An 18,580-nucleotide genomic window follows, 5' to 3' on the forward strand; every position below is an offset into this window, starting at 1 on the left:
TGTCTCTTCCTTTCCCTGGGCTGTTGTAACCTGGGTTTTTTGCTCCCTGCCTCCCTAATTGTTCAAACTGCCCTTTCAGCCTTCCGAGTTGCTTGAAGTTTCATCCTACGGCCGCCCTGTAAGTCAAGTTAGGAGGGCCCTTCAGAATGTGGAGCTGGGTTCCAACCTCCCTTAACTGCCACCTTCCAGCCCCACCATAGTGCAGGGTACTGCAAATAAGTGTACTCCCATCATCAAATGCCCCCTTCTTTATTGATCCACCCCTTTATTTCTTACTGCCAGCTTTTCCTGCCCCTCCCCCCCCCAAGAATTGAAAGGAGGTGACCCATGAGAAGCTGAGGCCTGTGCTGGGAACAAGGACCAGAGCACAGGGGTATTGGATCTCCTGCTTGCGCAGCTGGTTCTCTCCCTGCTGCCTCTCCTCCCAGAGCCTGGGGAGTCTTCCACACCTTCTGCACCACCGGGGCACAGCCCAACCAGTTCCATTTCTAGACCAGAAAACAAAAAAAGAAAGAAAGAAAGAAAGAAAGAAAAAAAAAGATACAGTAAGGGCCTGGAAAGCAGCAGGATTTTTTTTAACTTTAAATGAGTAAATATGCAAATATCATGCTCTTTGGCCCTGCCTCTGTGGATCCAGAGCGAAGGCCTGCCAAACCCACCGAGAAAGCCCCAATCCAACCAGCCGCTGCTGTCCAGTCCTGCTCCTCCCCGCGCTCAGCAAAGGGCACTTGCTCTTCCCTGTTCTCACCAGAGAGGCACAAGCGCTCCGTCCCTTCCCGCGGCAGGCAGAGGGAAGAGAAAGGGTCTGTTGTTTTTCTCTTCTTGTTTCTCTCTCCCTCGCTACTGATCAGCAAGCTGCTGACCAGGTCAGAAAGCCCTGATGGAAATTCTCCAGTGCTGGGCAAGCCCCTCCTCCTCCAGGGAGCTTGTCCTTGACTAATTTTTCTTTGTCCCGATGGGAAAAAAAGAAAGAAAGAAAGAAGAAAAACCACAAACTTCCTTTGGAAACCAGCTTGTAGTCCGGGCCTGGAGCGCACGCCCTAGACTCGGCAACTCAGGAAACCTGCAGACGCTCTGAGCGACCTGGGAGCACCTGGGCTGCACTCCTGCCTGCCCCCACCCTCCTCTGGTGACCCCAGTCGTGGGCGTGAGTCCGGAAGTGGCCACGAGCAAGCCGGGACAGCCGCTCGTAAACCTGTGTAGACCTGGACAAGCTCTGGCCCTGACAGCTGGAAGGCAGCTGGGGCTGTGGCAGCTGGGGTCACTGTAGCCACCTTCCTCACCGAACTGCCACGGCTGGACCCTGGTTCTTAGTCCTGGAACAGCACCCACTTCTTTAAGGTAAAAACTTTGTTTTAACCATTTCCTTTACCCCCCCCCACCCCACCCAGTTCTCTTTTTCCTCTGCAGCTCTGGGGAGGTGACATGGAATGTCCCTCCACTTTTGGTCTCTACAAGTCTGGATTTTGAGAGGAGCTAAGGCAGGAGGCACGAGCTTGTAAAAGGGACGAGCTTGGTCCCTTCATTTCCTTGGTTTGATGAAAACTTCCCCCTCTCGCTTGCAAGCAAATAGACAGGGCATGGTAGGGGTGGTTGACTTACTTGGGGGCAAAATTTTAAACCCGTAGTTGCATGAAGATTTGGGCCAGACTGAGAGGGAGATTGCAGTGGGAAAGTTCCTGGGGGTGTGCGTGTGTTATTGAAGCTACCCGCCCATTTTATATGCTTCTTCCAACTTTTGGCTATTTACTGCTGCTGCGAGGGAGGGGCCAGGGCTATTTTAACTCCTCACCCACCGCCAGAGGATAATTCCAGCAGGAGAGAATGCGTGGGACTTGAGAAAAGAAGAGGAAAAGAATGAAATCCGGATTTGTGTGAGTGCCCTCCCCCTCATCCTTTCCTGCTCTGACATACTGGTGCCCACCCCACCAGGAGTCACCTTGTGGAGTGGACATCCTCCATTCCATCTCTTAAGACTTAGCCCACTCAGCTTTGCCCGGTTTCTCCAGAGACCCAGCTTCCTCCAGTTTCCAGCACCTGGTTCCTTTGGGCTCATCCCCTTCCCCAGCTAGCCACCCAACCCCTGCTTAATTCTTGATCATTTCTATCATGGGACAGAAAAGAGAAGAAATGAACACTGCTTTTCTCCAAGCTCCTCTAACTTCCTCGGGCTCTGGTTTCTGCTTCCAAGGCTCGCCCTAACTGTCATCTGGGAGGGAAGGGGAAAGACAAGAGAGGGAACAAAGTGTAAGGTGCGCAGGACCTTTTTGCTATTCTGATTCGGAATGAACAACATGTAAATGCGATGCAGCGAGCAGAAATTATATTTGAAGCAGAAGGAGGATCGATTTGGGTGACCAGGCTTCTTTTGGTAACTTTTCTGTCTTTCAACTTCATCTCCCAGGCCTTAACGCAGTCCTGAATTCCTGCCACTTTACGAGAAAGAAGCATAGTGTCAGGTTAGGAGGGAGCTGGAGAAAAGACAAGATTTCTGACAAGTCTAATTTCTCTCCTTTTCTTGCCCCAAGTGAGAGGGAGAGGGGAGCTAGGAGGTTGAAGGAAGATGTTCTCCAGGGGACAGGGTTTATGGTTTTGTATTGTTTGCTATCCACAACCTTAATTAAATGTCTGTGCTGGACTCGATGCTTAGTGCTGATAGAGAACAGGTTAAACAGGTCCAGGGTTTACATCTAAGATGACCTGGGTGGGAATAGACAGAACACACGCGGAGGTAGTTAGATGAATGTAGAGGATGTATTTCCTTTTCTTTTTTTTTTTAAGTTTTTATTTTAGGGGCGCCTGGGTAGCGCAGTCATTAAGCGTCTGCCTTTGCTCGGGTCGTGATCCCAGCGTTCTGGGACCAAGCCCCGCATCGGGTTCCTGGCTCAGCAGGAAGCCTGCTTCTCCCTCTCCCACTCCCCCTGCTTGTGTTCCCTCTCTCGCTGCCTCTCTGTCAAATAATTAAATAAAATCTTAATAAATAAATAAATAAATAAATAAATATTTTATTTTAATTCCAGTTAACATATAGTGTTATATTAGTTTCAGTATAGCGATTCAATACTTCATACATCACCCAGTGCTCATCACGAGGGAGTATTTCTTTTCTTTCTTTTCTTTTTTTTTTTTTAAGATTTTCTTATTTATTTGAGAGAGAGAGAGAGAGAACTCAAGAGAATCTCCAAGCAGCCTCCCCCCTGAGCGTGAAGCCATGACACACAGGGCTCGATCTCACAACCCCGAGATCATGACCTGAGCCGAAACTGAGTCCACCATCAAGAGTAGGCAGCCCGACCAACTGAGCCACCCTGGCGCCCCGTGAGCGAGTATTTCTTACATAAATCAATAATCAGCATTGTCACCTTCTGTATAAAGAGTGAGCGAGAGAGTATCTCTGGGTTTAGGTTATTCGGGGAGCAGAGAGGAACTGAAGAGAAGTTGCTACCTCAACTCCCGCTGTCAAGAGTTTCCTAGTGACAGAATTTGTCGGGGGAGTGGTTTTTGTGCTGAAGTGACTTACAGAACCAGTCTCTGATTCAAATCCCCAAGGCCTACATTTCCTCTCCTGGGCCTACAGGAAGCCCCTCCCAAAACCTTTTTGCTGTGGTTTGGGATTGTGTAAAGCTCAGGAGAGTCCTTTGAGGAGAAAGACTTCTTTCTCACTGGTGTTTTATCTTTTGGGACATGATACCGTCTGTCTGTATCTCCACTCTTCACCCCAAGCACTCTGTGACTTAATCTTTTCGCCCTTGGAGTGGAGCGGAGAAGAGGTAACCCTGAGAATACCTGCGTGGGCTCTGGGCGGTCCGTGAACAGCCGGGGGGCGGGGTTTGGTGTAGGGCGGAGGAGTGGCCACCGTCGTGGCTATGGTGGCGGTTACCAACGTGATGATTGTTACAGGCTGAGCTGAAGATGACTGTAGTAATAACCATTAGTAGAGCTGGCCCTTGAACAACACAGGGGTTAGGTAACTGCCCATTCATACAGTTGAAAATCCACGTGTAACTTTTGACTCCCCCCAGACTGAGCTAATCGCCTACTGTTGACTGGAAGCCTCACCAAAAACATGGACGGTCAATGGACACCTATTTCGTATGCTATGTGTATTCTATACTGTATTCTTACAATAAAGGAAGCTAGAGAAAAGGAAAGATTATTAAGAAAATCATAAGGAATACACCTAAAACTAATGTAAGTTGTGTGTCAACTATACAAAACAAGGAAATCATAAGGAAAATACATTTACAGTACTGTTCATATATTTACAGAAACAATCCGCCTATAGCGGAACCGTGCAGTTTAAACCCCGTTGTTCAAGGGTCAACATTAACATTTCTTTCTCTGTCTTTTTCCTTTCTTTCTCCTTTTACTTTCCCTTTCCCTCCACCTTTTTTCCATTCCTTGTCCTTATCATTTCAGGGAAGGCTGACTCCATCCAATGACTTCAATCCCACCAGAATCCTTCCTCTCAACCTGAAAGCCCTGTACCCTCATCGGTCCCATGTGGCCACAGCAAGGGAGAGGTGAAAAGAGCTCAGGCTGCGGCCCTTTTTACCCATCTGAGAAAGACATGCCCTCCCTGTAGCCAGCAGTGACTGTGTAGACGCTATCTAGCCTTCCATACTGGAGTCCTTTAATAAGACTTTTCTGGGTCCATGTGCTTTCCAGCCCAATGACTTCCTTCTTACTGGATTGGTCTCTTTGTTACATACCAAGCCTAGATTAGGCAACTGCCTGAGGGCAGGAAAGTCCTTTGGTGCCCCGCAGTTGACCTCTTCTGACCATGGAACACCATCAAGCTGAGCTTCCAGCCTCTAGTGAGGCCAAGATTCCAGAAGCAGTCAGCCCTGAGAACCGTGAGGTCCTGTCACAACCAGATGAGCACCCCCAGGACAGGGGTGCTGCAGCTGCTGATGGGGCAGCTGGAGAACAGGAGCCAGCAGACCAGGCTTCACTGCCGGCTGAGGGCCAGGATAACCTGGAGTCCCCTCCACCTGATGTGAGTTCAAACCAACTGGGGCCAGCCCACGGGGCACAGCCTGAGGTAGAGACAGTGGGGGCCTGCTCCAGGTCCCAGGAGCTCCCCCTGCCCGCCAGGGCCCGACAGCCTGAGCTAGATTTCTACTGTGTGAAGTGGATCCCTTGGAAGGGAGAACGGACACCCATCATCACCCAGAGCACTAACGGCCCCTGCCCTCTCCTTGCCATCATGAACATCCTCTTTCTTCAGTGGAAGGTAAGAGGGAGTTTGGATGAGGGCTCAGAAATTGCTGAGGAGAGCCCTCTTCCCTGACCCACCTCCTTGAATATCCTGCTGTTCTCAGACCAGGCAAAACTTTCCAGATTATTCTCTGTATTTCTCCTGCTTGAACAAGTGAGATAAGACAAAACAAAACAATTCTGTGTCCTACTCTTGTATCTTCTACTGTCTAGCAAGTGCGAATGTCTCACAATACTTCACATTCATTCCCTCACTGCAGTTGCAAGCCTTCTTTCCCACCACGCCCTCCCCCTCCCCCCATCCTTCTATGTACTTCTCCTTCAGTGCTCTGTGGAGGAAGATGTACACATGGCTAACCCTTTGGTCACCCCTTCTGCCTCCAGGTGAAGCTGCCCCCTCAGAAGGAAGTGATCACATCAGATGAGCTCATGGCCCATCTTGGTGAGTGATTAGGCCTTGGAGAGGAATTACACAGAAGGTTCGAGAGCTTACACTTTCCACTCAGCCAGAAATCAGAATATTGAGGGACTTCCCTTTTGGGGCTCTGATGTGGCAAGGAGGGTGAAGGTCTACAGGGCTTCTCTGCAAGGCTGGGGAATGAAAAGCAAAAATCAAGGTGTCAGGAGTCGGGGATTGTAACCCTACTTCTGCCCTGAGCTTTCAATGTGACCTTGGGTGGGCCCTTCACCTTCGTGAGTGTATTTCTTCCTCTGAGAAGGAAAGGTCTGGGTTAGATTCTAAGGCTCTTTCCAGCTCTGAAAGTCTGTGGTCTGTGACCATTCTCCAGGAGAAGAGGAAGCAGCTTTTGGCACAATTGGGGTAAGCTGATGAGGGGTCCTGTCTTGTAGGAGACTGCCTCCTGTCCATCAAGCCCCAGGAGAAGTCAGAGGGACTTCAGCTTAATTTTCAGCAGGTGAGGCAAAGGTCTGGGGGCACAGGAGTTTGCCGGTTTGTCAGGGGACACCTAGGCTATGAAGAGAAGCCGTTCTTCTGCTTCTCAGGAAGGGCCCTTGAACGACGATTTCCTTCTGCAGGAGGAGGGTAGATCTCTGTCCTAGAAAATATGTTCCTTTATATAAGATGAAGAAGGGTTGAGGCAAGGGAGGAATGGAGTGGCCTGTAAGAGAACCAGGGAAGAAAAGCAACAGGATTAATTTTTTATATCTGGAGCCAGGAGTCAGGGGAGGGGAGGCTAGAGTAGCCATCATTTTCTTTTTTCTCCCCAGCTCTATTAGACTATACTGACATATAACCTTGTGTAAGTTGAAGACGTATAACGTGTTGATGTGATAAAGGCAGCATTTCCTTTTCTAACCCCAGAATGTGGACGACGCAATGACAGTGTTGCCTAAACTGGCCACGGGTCTGGATGTCAACGTGCGATTCACGGGGGTCTCTGATTTTGAGTACACTCCTGAGTGCAGCATCTTTGACCTCCTGGGCATACCTCTGTACCATGGTTGGCTTGTTGACCCACAGGTGAGGGCGGGGTGGCCCAAATGAGACTTTTCTCCAGCTCAAACTGACAGACAAGCAATATTTTGTGGGGTGGGTGTTAGGGAGTTAGGGATTAGATTGGCTTGGAAAGGGAATAGGCTTTAGAGGCTGGACTCAGTACAGAATTCCTTGAATTTTAACCTTTTTGGGGGGAGAGGTAACATTCAAATACAGGCAAACCATATGTGCAAAAAGGTCAGCTCTTCAGAGATGGAAAGTTTCAGGAACCTTTGGTTATAGGGTTGCAGTCCTGTGGGCGTGCTTCATTTCCTTCCTAAAAAGATCTTCATTGTGTTGGTGCCACCCCACCCCACTGCCCATGCAGAGTCCTGAGGCCGTGAGTGCGGTTGGGAAACTGAGTTACAACCAGCTGGTGGAGAAGATCATTACCTGCAAGCACTCGAGCGACACCAACCTTGTGACAGAAGGTGACAGCCCTGCTTTCTCTCCCGTGGGTCTTACGTGGAGGGAATGGTGGCTGCTTCGGTTTATTGCTTACCGTCTGTCTCCCCCCACCACATCCCCCTAGAACGGAAACCCCACGAGCGAGAGTTTGGGGAACTGGCTGTTGTGTTTAGGACCTGGAGCCGCGCCTGGCGCAAGGCAGCCGCTCAGTCACTCTTGTTGGATGAATGAGTACAGCCAGGCTTCGGGGGGTCTCAGAACCATCCTGCGGGCTCCTCACAGGGACTGGGTGATCCTTCTTCCTGTTGTGGACCTTGGACTGAAGCCAAGCCCTCGTGGCCCGATTTGTGCTCTTCCGACAGGCCTGATCGCAGAGCAGTTCCTGGAGACCTCCGCAGCACAGCTGACCTACCACGGACTGTGTGAGCTCACGGCCGCTGCCAAGGAGGGTGAACTTAGCGTCTTTTTCCGAAACAACCACTTTAGCACCATGACTAAGCACAAGGTGATGAGGCTTTGGAGATGGCGGGGGGCGGGGGGGAGAGCGGGCGTTGCTATCCCTTCCTCGTGGTTTTTGCTTGCGGGTCAGTGTGTCAGGCAGGATAGGGTAGATTAAGTCCAGGTGACAAATGACCCTGAAAATCCCTGCGCTTTATCACAGCCGAGGTTTATTTCTCATGCTGGATGGTCATTGCAGATTGGCTGCCATTCTGTCCCACATCATCTTCACTCTGGGACCCAGAGAGGGACACCATGCACGCGCTTTTAATGCTCCTACCTAGAGATGACACCAGTCATTTCTGCTACCTTCTCATTGGCCAGAGCAAGCCTTAAGGAATCAGCCTGCCCTCAGTGGGACAGGAAAGTAAAGTCCTCTCCCAGGAAGGGAATGGAATTAAATGGAAGAGGGAAAGGTCTTTGGCTCTCAAAGGGATTTATCCTCATAGCCACCAAGCGAGCCCAGAGACCCACGAGAAGTAGGGCAGGAAGCAGCATCTTGTGTGGGACCCCAGCCCCGAGGACTCACACTTGACCACAGTGACTGCCATGCTCACACCCAGCTGACCGTAGAGCAGACATCCCGGCCCTCTCCCCACAACTGTAAGAGACGCGTGTGCTCCCACGGACACGCTCTAGCTGGCACACTAGACGATTCAGACGGTCTCCGAGCCTCAGCTCACCTCTGGCAGCAGAGCGCCGCGGGGCCAGCTATCCCGCCACGAACTTCGTCCTCTTCTCTGCAGAGCCACTTGTACCTACTGGTCACCGACCAGGGCTTCCTGCAGGAGGAGCAGGTGGTGTGGGAGAGCCTGCACAACGTGGATGGAGACAGCTGCTTCTGCGACTCTGACTTCCACCTGAGTCATTCCCTCGGCAAGGGGCCTGGAGCCGGAGGTGGGAGCGGCTCCCCCGAAAAGCGGCGGCAGGTAGACCAGGTGTGTGGGCTCTTTGGGAAGGGTGCGGAGAGCCCGTCTGCTAACCAGCTCCTCGATGTAGGCGAGGAGCACGCGTTTCCTCGTGTAGACGTCATGACACGCGACACCTGTGCCCTCTTCCTGTCACCTCCGGACCACCTCCGTGCTTGGAGTGTGTTCTCGGTCACCACACAGAACGTACTTGGCTGTGGGTTTTGCTCTGGAGGAAAAGCTGATGAATCCGAAGAAGAAAAATGGGTTTGGAAACCTAAAGCCAGCCTGAGTGTCCCCCAGGCCCCAGCGACCTCACCACTCCTGTTCTGTCGGCCTCTCTCTAGGACTACCTGATTGCCCTGTCCCTGCAGCAGCAGCCGCAGGCCACGTTGGGTCTTAGCGACTTGGAGCTGGCCCAGCAGCTGCAGCAGGAGGAGTACCAGCAGCAACAAGCAGTGCAGCCTGCGCAGGCGCGGACCTCCCCGCAGGTGAGCGGGCCTCCCCCCAGCTGATCGGGGGGCCTTCCCCTTCCCACGGGCCAGAGCTCCGCCACGCTCCGCCCGGGGCAGACACTCGGTGTTGTAATGCCCGGGTGCTCCTGTCCCCTGGGTCCCATCTTCTTTCCCCACCGCCCCTCCAGATCCTGCCCCTGTGTCCATCTGGAACCTCTGTCCAGGCTGGCGAGTGACCCACTGTTAAATCCCATACAGGGGAGAGGAGCCACGTCTGGACGCCCAGTCGGAGAGCGTCGGCAGAGGCCCAAACAAGAGTCAGACTGTGTCCTCCTGTAGCGTTGCCCAGTGCTGGGGCTGCCCTGCCTCTTCCTTCGGAGGCGATGGCTATCCTGCCTGCTCCCCCAGCTCAAGCCCTGACATACGCAGGGTAACTTATTTATGGACTGTGGGGGATCAGAGCAGGCAGTAAACGCCAAGGTCGGACTTGGTAACATCCCGCCCACATGTGCTGCCACCTTCTCTGCCTCCCAGTCATCAGGGCAACACTGGGGTTGGTGGGGTGAGGATTTCGGGGTCCCAGCTCTCCTTCTCCGGAATAGTCACACTCATACACGGACTCAGGCTCCAGGGTGAGGTCCCCATCTAGAATGCATCTCCCCTACTTCCACCCCCGCAACTGGCTGGGTCGTCTTGGCGATCCTGCTGGCCAGTTGTTTCAGGGTTTGGTTTGGGTTTCTATCTCCATTATTTGTAATGCTTTCCTAGGGGTTTGGAAATAAAACTTGTTTCCTGAGATCTGTTTGCCTTGCCCTGCAGCACTTGGGGTTAAGTATTTGACCCAATTAAGGAATGCAAAAGGGTGGGGGAGGTAGGTTATAGAGGTCCCAAGGGTGGCTTTGCCTGTCATTTCTAACAGGGCCAGCAGGGGGAACCAAAGCCTGCTTATTTTCTTCTCTGTTTTTGTTACTAGTTTTTGATAGGTCTTCAATGGGAGTGGTAATCTAATTTGGGAGGTGGGTTTCCAAGTCCCTGTTTTGGACAGATGGCATTTGGGGGTTGTGCTCCCTGCTACCCTAAGACTTCCCAGGCAGGGGAGGGCAGCTTGTTCGGGTCCTTTGCTACCTCTATTTCTGACCTCATTCTGGCTCCTGTTTCTCAGTTACTTTGCCTGAAATTTCCTGGGGAAGAGAATAATGGGGGGGGGGGGGCTTCGAGGGGGCCACTTGTTGCAGCCCTAGAGCCTCAGACAGGACCCCTGTTGAATATGCAAGTGCATATCAAAGGCGCCTCCAACCTCAAGACCTCCCAGCCCACGTCCGGCTCCACCCAAACTTCAATCGGGGAACACAAACAACAGTAAAGTTTGCCAAAAGAATTCAAGAGTCGGGGAGACGTCTGGCCAGGGTATGGGAAGGATGAGTAGGGCAGAAACCATCAAAGAGCTGTCTACACCCAAGTCAGAGCTAGGGGATCCAGGTGCAGGCATTGTTTGAGATGAGGAAATCAAGGGATTCCAAAGAAACTTCCAGTTGTAGCCTCGACAAGAAGCTGGAGCATGTGGTGCTCAGTGAGGGGTTATCCTATTTGGAGGTCCAGCTGGCTTCCTGCAGGCTCAGCCAAACATGGGGATCTCAGATCCTTGGATGTCACGGTGTGACAGGGAGGCCTCAAATGTCTTCAGCCCTGCACAGGGCTAGTAGGGCTGACTGGCAGTCCCCCTTCACTGCCTCCTGCAGACAAGAGAGTTCATTGTTAGACCCCACTAGCACCATGGCCCAGGCATTCTGTTTCCTCCCTGGTGCTGGTCCAGAACCGTCTGATGTGAAGAGCTGTGTACGAAATTAATCAAGACTCATGAGTTCTCCGGGGCATGAATATGCTCGGTGGTGTGCAGGGAGGGCAGAATGGAGGTGAGGCGTGAAGCTCTGGGGCTCCAGGTTAAGAACCAGCCAAGTCTCACCTGGAGAGAAGAGTAGAGGGACTTGCCAAATTTCTTTTTGAACTCAGCTCGGATGCTTAGAAGGTCAGTCTCACTTCGAGAGATAAGGATGCGCATCAGGACTCGGTAATTGGGCTTGACGTCCTGGTAGAGGGAGAAACAGCAGGGGGAGAGGGTGGTAGTAGGAGTCTCACAGAGTAGAGACTGGGCAGCATGGGAAATTACTCTCGAGGGGAAAACGAGGTGTGAGTCCAGGGAAAAGAGAAGTGTACATTATCTAAGAGGAAAATGTATCCTTGTCTCCCTTCATGGAAGGTGATGCAGCAGGAAAGATGGGTCTCTGTGGGAGCAGCTGGGGTAGTTCACCTTCCGGCCACACAGCTTTCCCGGCTCTGAGGCCGTTAGCTTAGAGCCTCATTCCTCAAGACCTCAGTGGTGGGCATCTCCAAAGGCAGTTCCTCAGAAAACGGACAGGAAAGACTTCCTACCTCGAAAGATTTCCAGCATGAAAACCAGGAAGTTTTTAACTTCCGGGTTAGTGAATGTCCAGGGAGGATATACCCAGCCTATCCCAAACAGAGTGGATGGGGCTCTGAGAGGGAGACTTTCAGTTCGGAGCCTGACCTACCAGGGCCTCCTCACATCCCCATCTGTATACACCAGTTTCTCCTGGTTGGACCCCTGGGGCTTAGCATCACTGTCTTCCTCCTAAACCTGCACCACGTCTCCTGCCTTTTGGTTAAAGAAGGTAATGGAGGGTTTGGTTCAGAAATAATAGAGGTAGAGTACGTGAATTATAATTATAAATCATGAATTATAATTGATTATATCAAATCACGAATTATAACTGATTATAATAAATGTGTTAGTTAACATGAGAGATTTCTAAATAAAAACATTGGTTGCAAAAATCCTATTTATGTCATGGGCTGGCCACCGGCGCCGTCACAATCTCCTAAGAGCTTCTTTCCCAGCGTTTCCTGTTACCTGACTCACGAGACCCTTCCCAGAACTGCCTGATACCCACGCTTATGGCATCTACACAGATCATACATTCCCATGGAAAAAAAAAAGGAAATGAGGAAGTAACAACAGGATGCCATATTTCATTTGGACTCAGAACCCCTGTCAGTGCTGATGGCTGCTTTATCTTAAATTTCATGTATTATCCATTTTGTATTGTGAGAGAGATTGTGGATCGCTCCCCAGTATCCATTCTTCCCCTTCCTCCAACTCTTATTACTCCAAAGTTGTAGAATTGGGGCAAGGCACTCATTAACTGAATATTCTAGCAAACCCCCATTGAACATAACTCTTGCCTTGTTACTTGAGGACGTCCTTGGCATCTCCTACTTCCCTAAGACCTTTTAATGAACATTCATTGTATGGGTCAGATTGGTCCGAATTTTCCTGAGTCAGCCTTCACTGACGGTCATTTTTCTGAATAAGGACTCGTCACAATCTATGTTCTCACATATTTCTCATAAGAGAGTAAGATAGAAGCATATGATTGAGTTTTTCCTTTTGAAAAAAAAGTTTTCAGAAAAATAGGCCTATATTATTTTTTGATTCCTACTTCCAGGATAAACCTGGCATTTACATCCCAGAGTGTGGGTCCTACAATCCAAATACATTATAATCATTTACTGCTGGGATACAGGTTTGTTTATGATGGGAATTGCGCCAGATAAACATAACCCTTCAAATCAGTCTTAGTGTTCAGTCAGTATAGTCGTACAGACTTCACCGGGTAAGTAAAACATTAATCTACTGTCAGAATGGAAGTCTCCGTTGCTGATAAAATCTGTGCACATATGTACTGTCTTTTGCATAGCTGCCAACAAGGCGTGATGATTGCTCGCTCATACACAAGAAGCTATGGCATCTACCAAAATGATAACTACTTTTACCTTCTTAAAAATGGGGGTGAGTCTTTTATTTATAGGTTTTAGAGGACAGTTGTACTAATAGGAGACCCAGCTCAATGAGTAGAACGACTGGATTCTGTTTATGAAATTAATCAAACCAAAATCACCAACTGAAGTGTGGATCGTGTGAAACAAAGCTCGGCCAGTGTGGAGAGAGGTGGTCCTGGCTGCTAGACCTCTAACGGTATAGCTTGTGGTGCAGACCAACACCTACGTTGTGGACCCGGAGTTGACGCATGGCAGGTAAATGTCCTGTAGGACCATTATGTGTGCACGGTTTTTAATTATTTTAAAATTCCAACAGAAATAACACACAATGTTATATTAGGCACAATGTGTTTTATAGGAAGCTTATATGATTTATTAGCTGTATACGACCTTGGGCAAAGAACTTAGCCTCTCTGTACCTCAGTTTTTTGCATCTATAAAACAGGGATGGAGGGTGGCCATGAAGATTAATTGAAATGTGCGTAACAAGCTCGGCATGGGCCCTGGGACACAAGGAGTACCCCAGAAATGCTGGCTCTTGTCATAATTCTTGCTAGCATTATGACCATCATTATCCTAGTGACAACTGAAACTGGACATGGCACTGTCCTACAGAGCAAATTCCCATCTATATGTGGCCATGTAGACATCAATTAGGCCCAAACTCTGGCTTAGGTGCCCTTTTGAGTCAACTAGTTAGCTTTAACCGCAGCTCACTCCTCTTCTTGACAAGACAATTTGCAAACCTAGGAAAAGAGAGCTGCTATGTATTTATAAAGTCAATATGAGATTGTGACATTAGCAACAGCAGAGAAACTTCCTCTCTCTTGCCCAGAAGATATCTCCCCCCAGTTTTTGTTCCAAAGTGAGGGAAAAGAAGCGTCCCTCTCACCTGGAGGGCTTGATGAAGTTTATCAGCAAAGTACAGCGGTGTGTTCTTGATCACTGAGGCTGGAAGCAGAGAGGGAGAGATGGAGAGCGCCAGCTCCCATGCCAGGTGAGAGCCCTACCCCGCAGCGCTGAGCAGGCCCTACCTAGGCTGAGCAAAGCTGCCTGGGCATCTCCGTGGAAAAGGTGGTGGACGGTCTTCTCTAGCTCGTGCCCCGTACACCGCTGGTACTGATCGAACACTTGTGGGGGGGGTGGGAGGTAGTTAGAAAGATAAACGGGAGCAAGGGTTGATTATCACAGAGAAGGATGAGCCCTCCCCACCTTCCTCAGCCAGAACTCATCATTAGAGTAAGCTGGGAAGATAAGAAGTCTTGTGTGTACCTCGGACGAGGTGTTCAGGATTTCGCTGGGTGAAGATTAGGACCCATGTGCCCTCTGTGCTGGGCCCTTCAGCCTGTTTTAATGCCTGGGAGGGAGGAGTAAACCAGGATCATCGGTTGGGGGTAGGGGAGCCATGGTTGCGGTGTTCCCAGAATCCATCATCATGATGATGGAAACGGGATTCAGGGTGGAAAAGCTTAACTGAACCTGTGAAGCAGTTGCTTTTATTTATGGTTAAAGGAAACAAAAAAGGAGTAAGGGTTAAGAGAGGGGCTCTGCCCTCACAACTTGATTCCCAAATTTGGGGAAATCCTGGCACTCAAGGAATTAACTAATCTCCAAGGGAAGGTCTGAGGAGGGTTCCACCACCCAAATGCCCCTGAGAGGAGAATGTGTTGTTGACGAGCTCACTTCCTGTGAGTTCAGCAACCAGAGGTTAAAGGAGTGAACAGTCTTCAGAGGGTCACTACCTGACACTTCATGTCCTCACGTGTCACTGAGGACTCCTTCCCCAAGGCAAGGAGAGGTTTGGAGGACAAGAGGACACATAGGTCACTGGCTCTAGGAGCGGGTGGAAGAGGACGTCTTACGTGCATGGCGGGGCAAGCTCCTCGCCCCTGCTCACCTGGACATCCTGTTCCACCAGGTTGTAGTCAATGATTCCAGAGTAGCTCTCACGGCCCCCCTAGAAGAAACTCTCTCAGGAGGACTCTTTGAAGGATAGCTTTTCATCTCCAGGACAACCAACCCAAACCAACCAAATGCCTCCCTCCAAAGCCTTCTCCCCATTCTCTCCCAGCCCCTCCCTCCCCTGCAGGCCGGTCCTCCTCACCTTGGCCAGGGCCAGGAGCAGTTCCTGCAAGATGCCGCTGGTCTCGGATTTGATGTCCTCCTCAGCCTCCACCTGGAAATCTGGGTTGGGTTCAGGAGCTCTCTGAAGCCTCCCAATTTTTCCCAATGTAGATATTCCCTGTCAAATGCCCAACCCACTGTGCCCTGCCTACACTGCCATGTCCTGCCGGGGGTAGCATAATGGCTGCTGGTTCCCGGGACGTAAGGAAGAAGCGCCATCATGGTCACCCTGAAAACATCCCTAAGCTGCCAGTAACCCATGCACTGTAGGGTCATGCACCACGGGGAGCCAACCTGCTAGGGGAAGGAGGCATCTGTTATTCGAGTGCTGGCCAGGCAGTCAAGGGAGATAGGGAAACCTGCACCATGAGGCCAGATGGCTAGGGCCTGGCCCCCTCATTGGAGGCAAGGAGAAGCGATGTGGAAGGATGGGAAGAAGTAAAAGAAAAAGAAGAAAAGGAAAAGAAAAACAGAATCAAGGAGTGAGAGGTAGGGGTTCCTGGGTGGCTCAGTAGGTTGGGCGTCTGCCTTCGGCTCAGGTCATGGTCCCAGGGTCCTGGGATCAAACCCTGCGTTGGGCTCCCTGCGCGGGGGGGGGGGCTGCTTCTCCCTCTCCCACTCCCTCTGCTTGTGCTCTTTTACTCTCTCTCTCAAATAAATAAAATCTTAAAAAAAAAAAAAGGAGAAAAAGAAGTGAGAGGTAGGAGAGGGATTAAGACAGGCCAAGAATGGACATCAAAGGAAAACTGGGGAAAGCAAAAAAAAGGGGGGGGTGCTCAGATGAGGATGAGAAAAGGCCAGTTAGCAGTTAGTGGGTGAGGCATGTGGCAGTCAAGCAGGGGCTTGAGGGGTAGTACCCATGAGTTAGAGAGCAGGTCCCCTACCTCCCCCCCACCCAACCCTCCGGCTGCAGCAAGGTTCCATTCAGCCTGGGATGTAGTGTGAGGGCAGAATTAGGAAGGGGCTGGGAAGATGACATGGGCACCTTTGGGACTGTCACAGTGCCCGACATTGTCATTACTTTGGAATCTGCTCTGGAGCTCCAGACTAAGATAACTAATTATTGCTTCTCTTTCTTTAATGATCACATCTGGGTCTCACCCTGGGGAGACTGAGAACTGGCGAGGGTGGGTGGGGAGACAGACCCCAAGGGAACAGTGCTGGGGCAGACAGGTTCCCAGAGGACTTGCCTGTAGGGAGTGCCAGAGAGGGGGGCTGTCCTGCTACCCCTTTCCTCCCTCCTTACGTGCTCTTACTATGTTTGTAGACCGTCAGGCACTCCTGCAGCTGGGCTGGGCTTCGGGTGGCAAGAATTTCCACGGCCACATCCTCAGCCGAACCTGAATTCTACAAGGAATTGGGAGGCCACTCTGACACTGGGCCATGTCATTAGGATGGCAGACCACTTGTCCTTCTAAGGGTCAATGTGGGCTGTTTAAAGGGGGACCCTGCCAAGTCGGGTCCTCTGGAGGGAGCAAAGGCAAGTCAGTCAACCCTCTCCTCCCCTCAATGGTGTGCTCACTTCTGAGACACCCAGCGAGCCTCCTCTCCTGGTACCTTCAAGGCCGTCCTCAATTCCTGGGCATCGAGCTGAGCTGCAGGCTGCAGCAAAGCCACCACAATCCTCTCGAGGTTACCAGACAGTGCTGCCTGCAGGGACTTCAGCAGGTCCTACAATAAATGGTCCCCATGGCAGAGGAGCGGGGACCATGGAGTGGGCCCGATGTGTGGGGAGCTTTGGGAATATCTGGCTCGTTTTTCCTAAGGCCAGAAGCACCAGGCCTGCCCCCCCCCCAGCTGCTATTGCTGTACTTCCGGTCTTCCAGGGGGGCTGCTCACCCCAGTCTGCTGCTCCGGGGCAGTCAGTGGCCTCACCTGTTGGGTGCGCTCCTGGAAGGCTCGAGAGATGAGATGCCTTTGCTCCCTGCTCCTGTTGGTCAGCACGTCCACGATGGCTCCATGGTCCACACCTGAACCAAGATGAGGGCTGGGCTACCATCTGGGCAGAACCCAAGAGGGTCTTTACGGGGAGGGGATCCCCTTCCTCCTTGGACTTAAAGCCTCTGGAGGAGGAGAGAAGAAGATCTAGGAAAGGGCTGTGAACAGCAGGGGCTGCAACACCCCCACTTCCCTTTGGCCTCAAAAGAAGACGCAGGGACGCCTGGGTGGCCCAGTCGGTTAAGCATCCGACTCTTGATTTAGGCTCAGCCCATGATCTCAGGGTCCTGGGCTCCTCCGTGCTCAGCAGCAGTCTGCTTAAGATTCTCTCCCTCTCCCTCTGCCCGCCCCCTCCTGAGCACTCTCTCAAAAAAAAAAAAAAAGAATTAAAAAAGAAGATGCAAATAACATGCCAAAATAGCATGTGAACCTGACCCAAAATTAGGTGAAGGAGGCCTGGTGCGGTGGGGGAGAAATGGCTTGGTGATCATAGACTTAGACGAGAATGCCAGCCCTGCCATTATGAGCTGTGTGACCTTGGGCCAGCCTCTCTGTCTCACCAAGCCTGTTTCCTCATCTGCAAACTGGATATGAGACTTACCACACAAGGGTGTCCTGAGAATAGGAATGACACACCAGCATGGTACTCGACTTACAAGAACTAAGGCATCCCACGAACATTTAGTGAACAACGTCACTTCCTCCTTCCTGGCTCCTTCTTGTCTGCAGACTGGTTTCTACAAGGTGGACCCCCGGGCGCGGAGGGAAAAGCGCTCACCTCGGCCTGCAATGGCCCTCAGCAGCCTTTGCACGTCCTTGTCCACGCCGAAGCTCAAGAACGTCCTGAGGGTGCCCAGGGTTCCCCAAGCTGCAGTCTGTAAGAGCATGAGGGATGGGGGTTGGAGGGAGCATCACAGGTTCGCACGCACCTGCCCCGGTGCCTCAGCACAGCCCTCGGCATGGTGTCAGGGCCTGCTCTCCCTTTCCCCATCCCTCCTTCTCTCACAGCCCTGGAGCTGATACAGTAACAGTGACTCCAACAATCACGGCCCCTACCTTGTCGGCCAGGCCCAGGTGGCTGAGGATCTCCTGGGTCAGGGATGGTCTGGTCTTCCTGCTGGTCACAGACATGGTAGGACTGGCTGTCTCGGGGAGGGAAACAGGAACCAACTGAGGAGAATTTTCTGGCCCTTTGGGCCTCTATATGACCCCCAGACCCCCGAGGCCCTCCTCCCGTACCCTTCCTTTCCCACGTTGCAGAGAAAAGAACATCGACCTGCTTGGCAGGTTTGGGAGCCCAAGTGGAGGGGTAAGGGGAAGTTCCCACCTTCCCCACCTCTTGCCCCTCCCTTGGGAAGCAAGGATTGTTCAGGAATGTTGCTAGAATGAGCACCAAACAAATCCTCCCTGACTCCAGGGTAGGTCCCCAGGCTCCCAAACTTTGGTCTCAGGTGGAGGACCCCCTTCTGAGATCCACATCCTTTCCTTCCGGTGGCCTGGCTAGGTGACCCTGGGGCAGTGCAGGGGAGGGAGGCCATGTGGCAGGGTTAAGTATGGGGGGTGGGAGATAACAACTCCTAAAACACCTCCCCACCTTCAGTGCCAGCCCAGGAGTGAGCCCCTGCCCCCTGCCCACCAGGCTGCCGGCCTGCTCCTGCCTTTCCCCGCTCAGCAGG

General features: G+C 51.6%; 2 protein-coding genes across 2 annotated transcripts; one reads left to right on the plus strand and one right to left on the minus strand.

The window, feature by feature from the left end:
* Positions 1–739: 739 nt before the first annotated feature.
* Positions 740–9,780, plus strand: MINDY1 (MINDY lysine 48 deubiquitinase 1). Its single transcript, XM_008695687.2, has 10 exons — positions 740–1,341; positions 4,420–5,236; positions 5,605–5,662; positions 6,070–6,134; positions 6,542–6,700; positions 7,044–7,146; positions 7,486–7,628; positions 8,368–8,559; positions 8,877–9,020; positions 9,243–9,780. Exons 2-10 carry the CDS (start codon positions 4,784–4,786, stop codon positions 9,321–9,323), a joined length of 1,398 nt encoding a protein of 465 aa, XP_008693909.1. The 5' UTR covers positions 740–1,341; positions 4,420–4,783; the 3' UTR covers positions 9,324–9,780.
* A 103-nt stretch (positions 9,781–9,883) lies between these two features.
* Positions 9,884–18,113, minus strand: ANXA9 (annexin A9). Its single transcript, XM_008695688.2, has 12 exons — positions 17,961–18,113; positions 17,683–17,779; positions 16,842–16,936; positions 16,524–16,637; positions 16,223–16,313; positions 14,947–15,026; positions 14,740–14,799; positions 14,115–14,199; positions 13,877–13,972; positions 13,735–13,793; positions 10,948–11,070; positions 9,884–10,717 (listed from the first exon to the last, which is right to left on the minus strand). Exons 1-12 carry the CDS (start codon positions 18,033–18,035, stop codon positions 10,655–10,657), a joined length of 1,038 nt encoding a protein of 345 aa, XP_008693910.2. The 5' UTR covers positions 18,036–18,113; the 3' UTR covers positions 9,884–10,654.
* Between the last annotated feature and the right edge of the window lie 467 nt (positions 18,114–18,580).

This window comes from Ursus maritimus, unplaced genomic scaffold (genome assembly GCF_017311325.1).
Source record: "Ursus maritimus isolate PB19 unplaced genomic scaffold, ASM1731132v1 scaffold_12, whole genome shotgun sequence".
NCBI classification, from domain to species: Eukaryota; Metazoa; Chordata; class Mammalia; order Carnivora; family Ursidae; genus Ursus; species Ursus maritimus.

Excerpts from the sequence above, each read along its gene's own strand:
- ANXA9 (XM_008695688.2), bottom strand. The coding sequence starts at position 18,035 with ATGTCTGTGACCAGCAGGAAGACCAGACCATCCCTGACCCAGGAGATC. Across the intron at positions 16,314-16,523 it reads AATTGAGGACGGCCTTGAAG|AATTCAGGTTCGGCTGAGGA; the intron begins GTACCAGGAGAG and ends AATTCCTTGTAG. Across the intron at positions 13,973-14,114 it reads TCCTGAACACCTCGTCCGAG|TGTTCGATCAGTACCAGCGG; the intron begins GTACACACAAGA and ends CCCCCCCACAAG.
- MINDY1 (XM_008695687.2), top strand. The coding sequence starts at position 4,784 with ATGGAACACCATCAAGCTGAGCTTCCAGCCTCTAGTGAGGCCAAGATT. Across the intron at positions 6,701-7,043 it reads GTTGGCTTGTTGACCCACAG|AGTCCTGAGGCCGTGAGTGC; the intron begins GTGAGGGCGGGG and ends CTGCCCATGCAG. Across the intron at positions 7,147-7,485 it reads CACCAACCTTGTGACAGAAG|GCCTGATCGCAGAGCAGTTC; the intron begins GTGACAGCCCTG and ends CTCTTCCGACAG.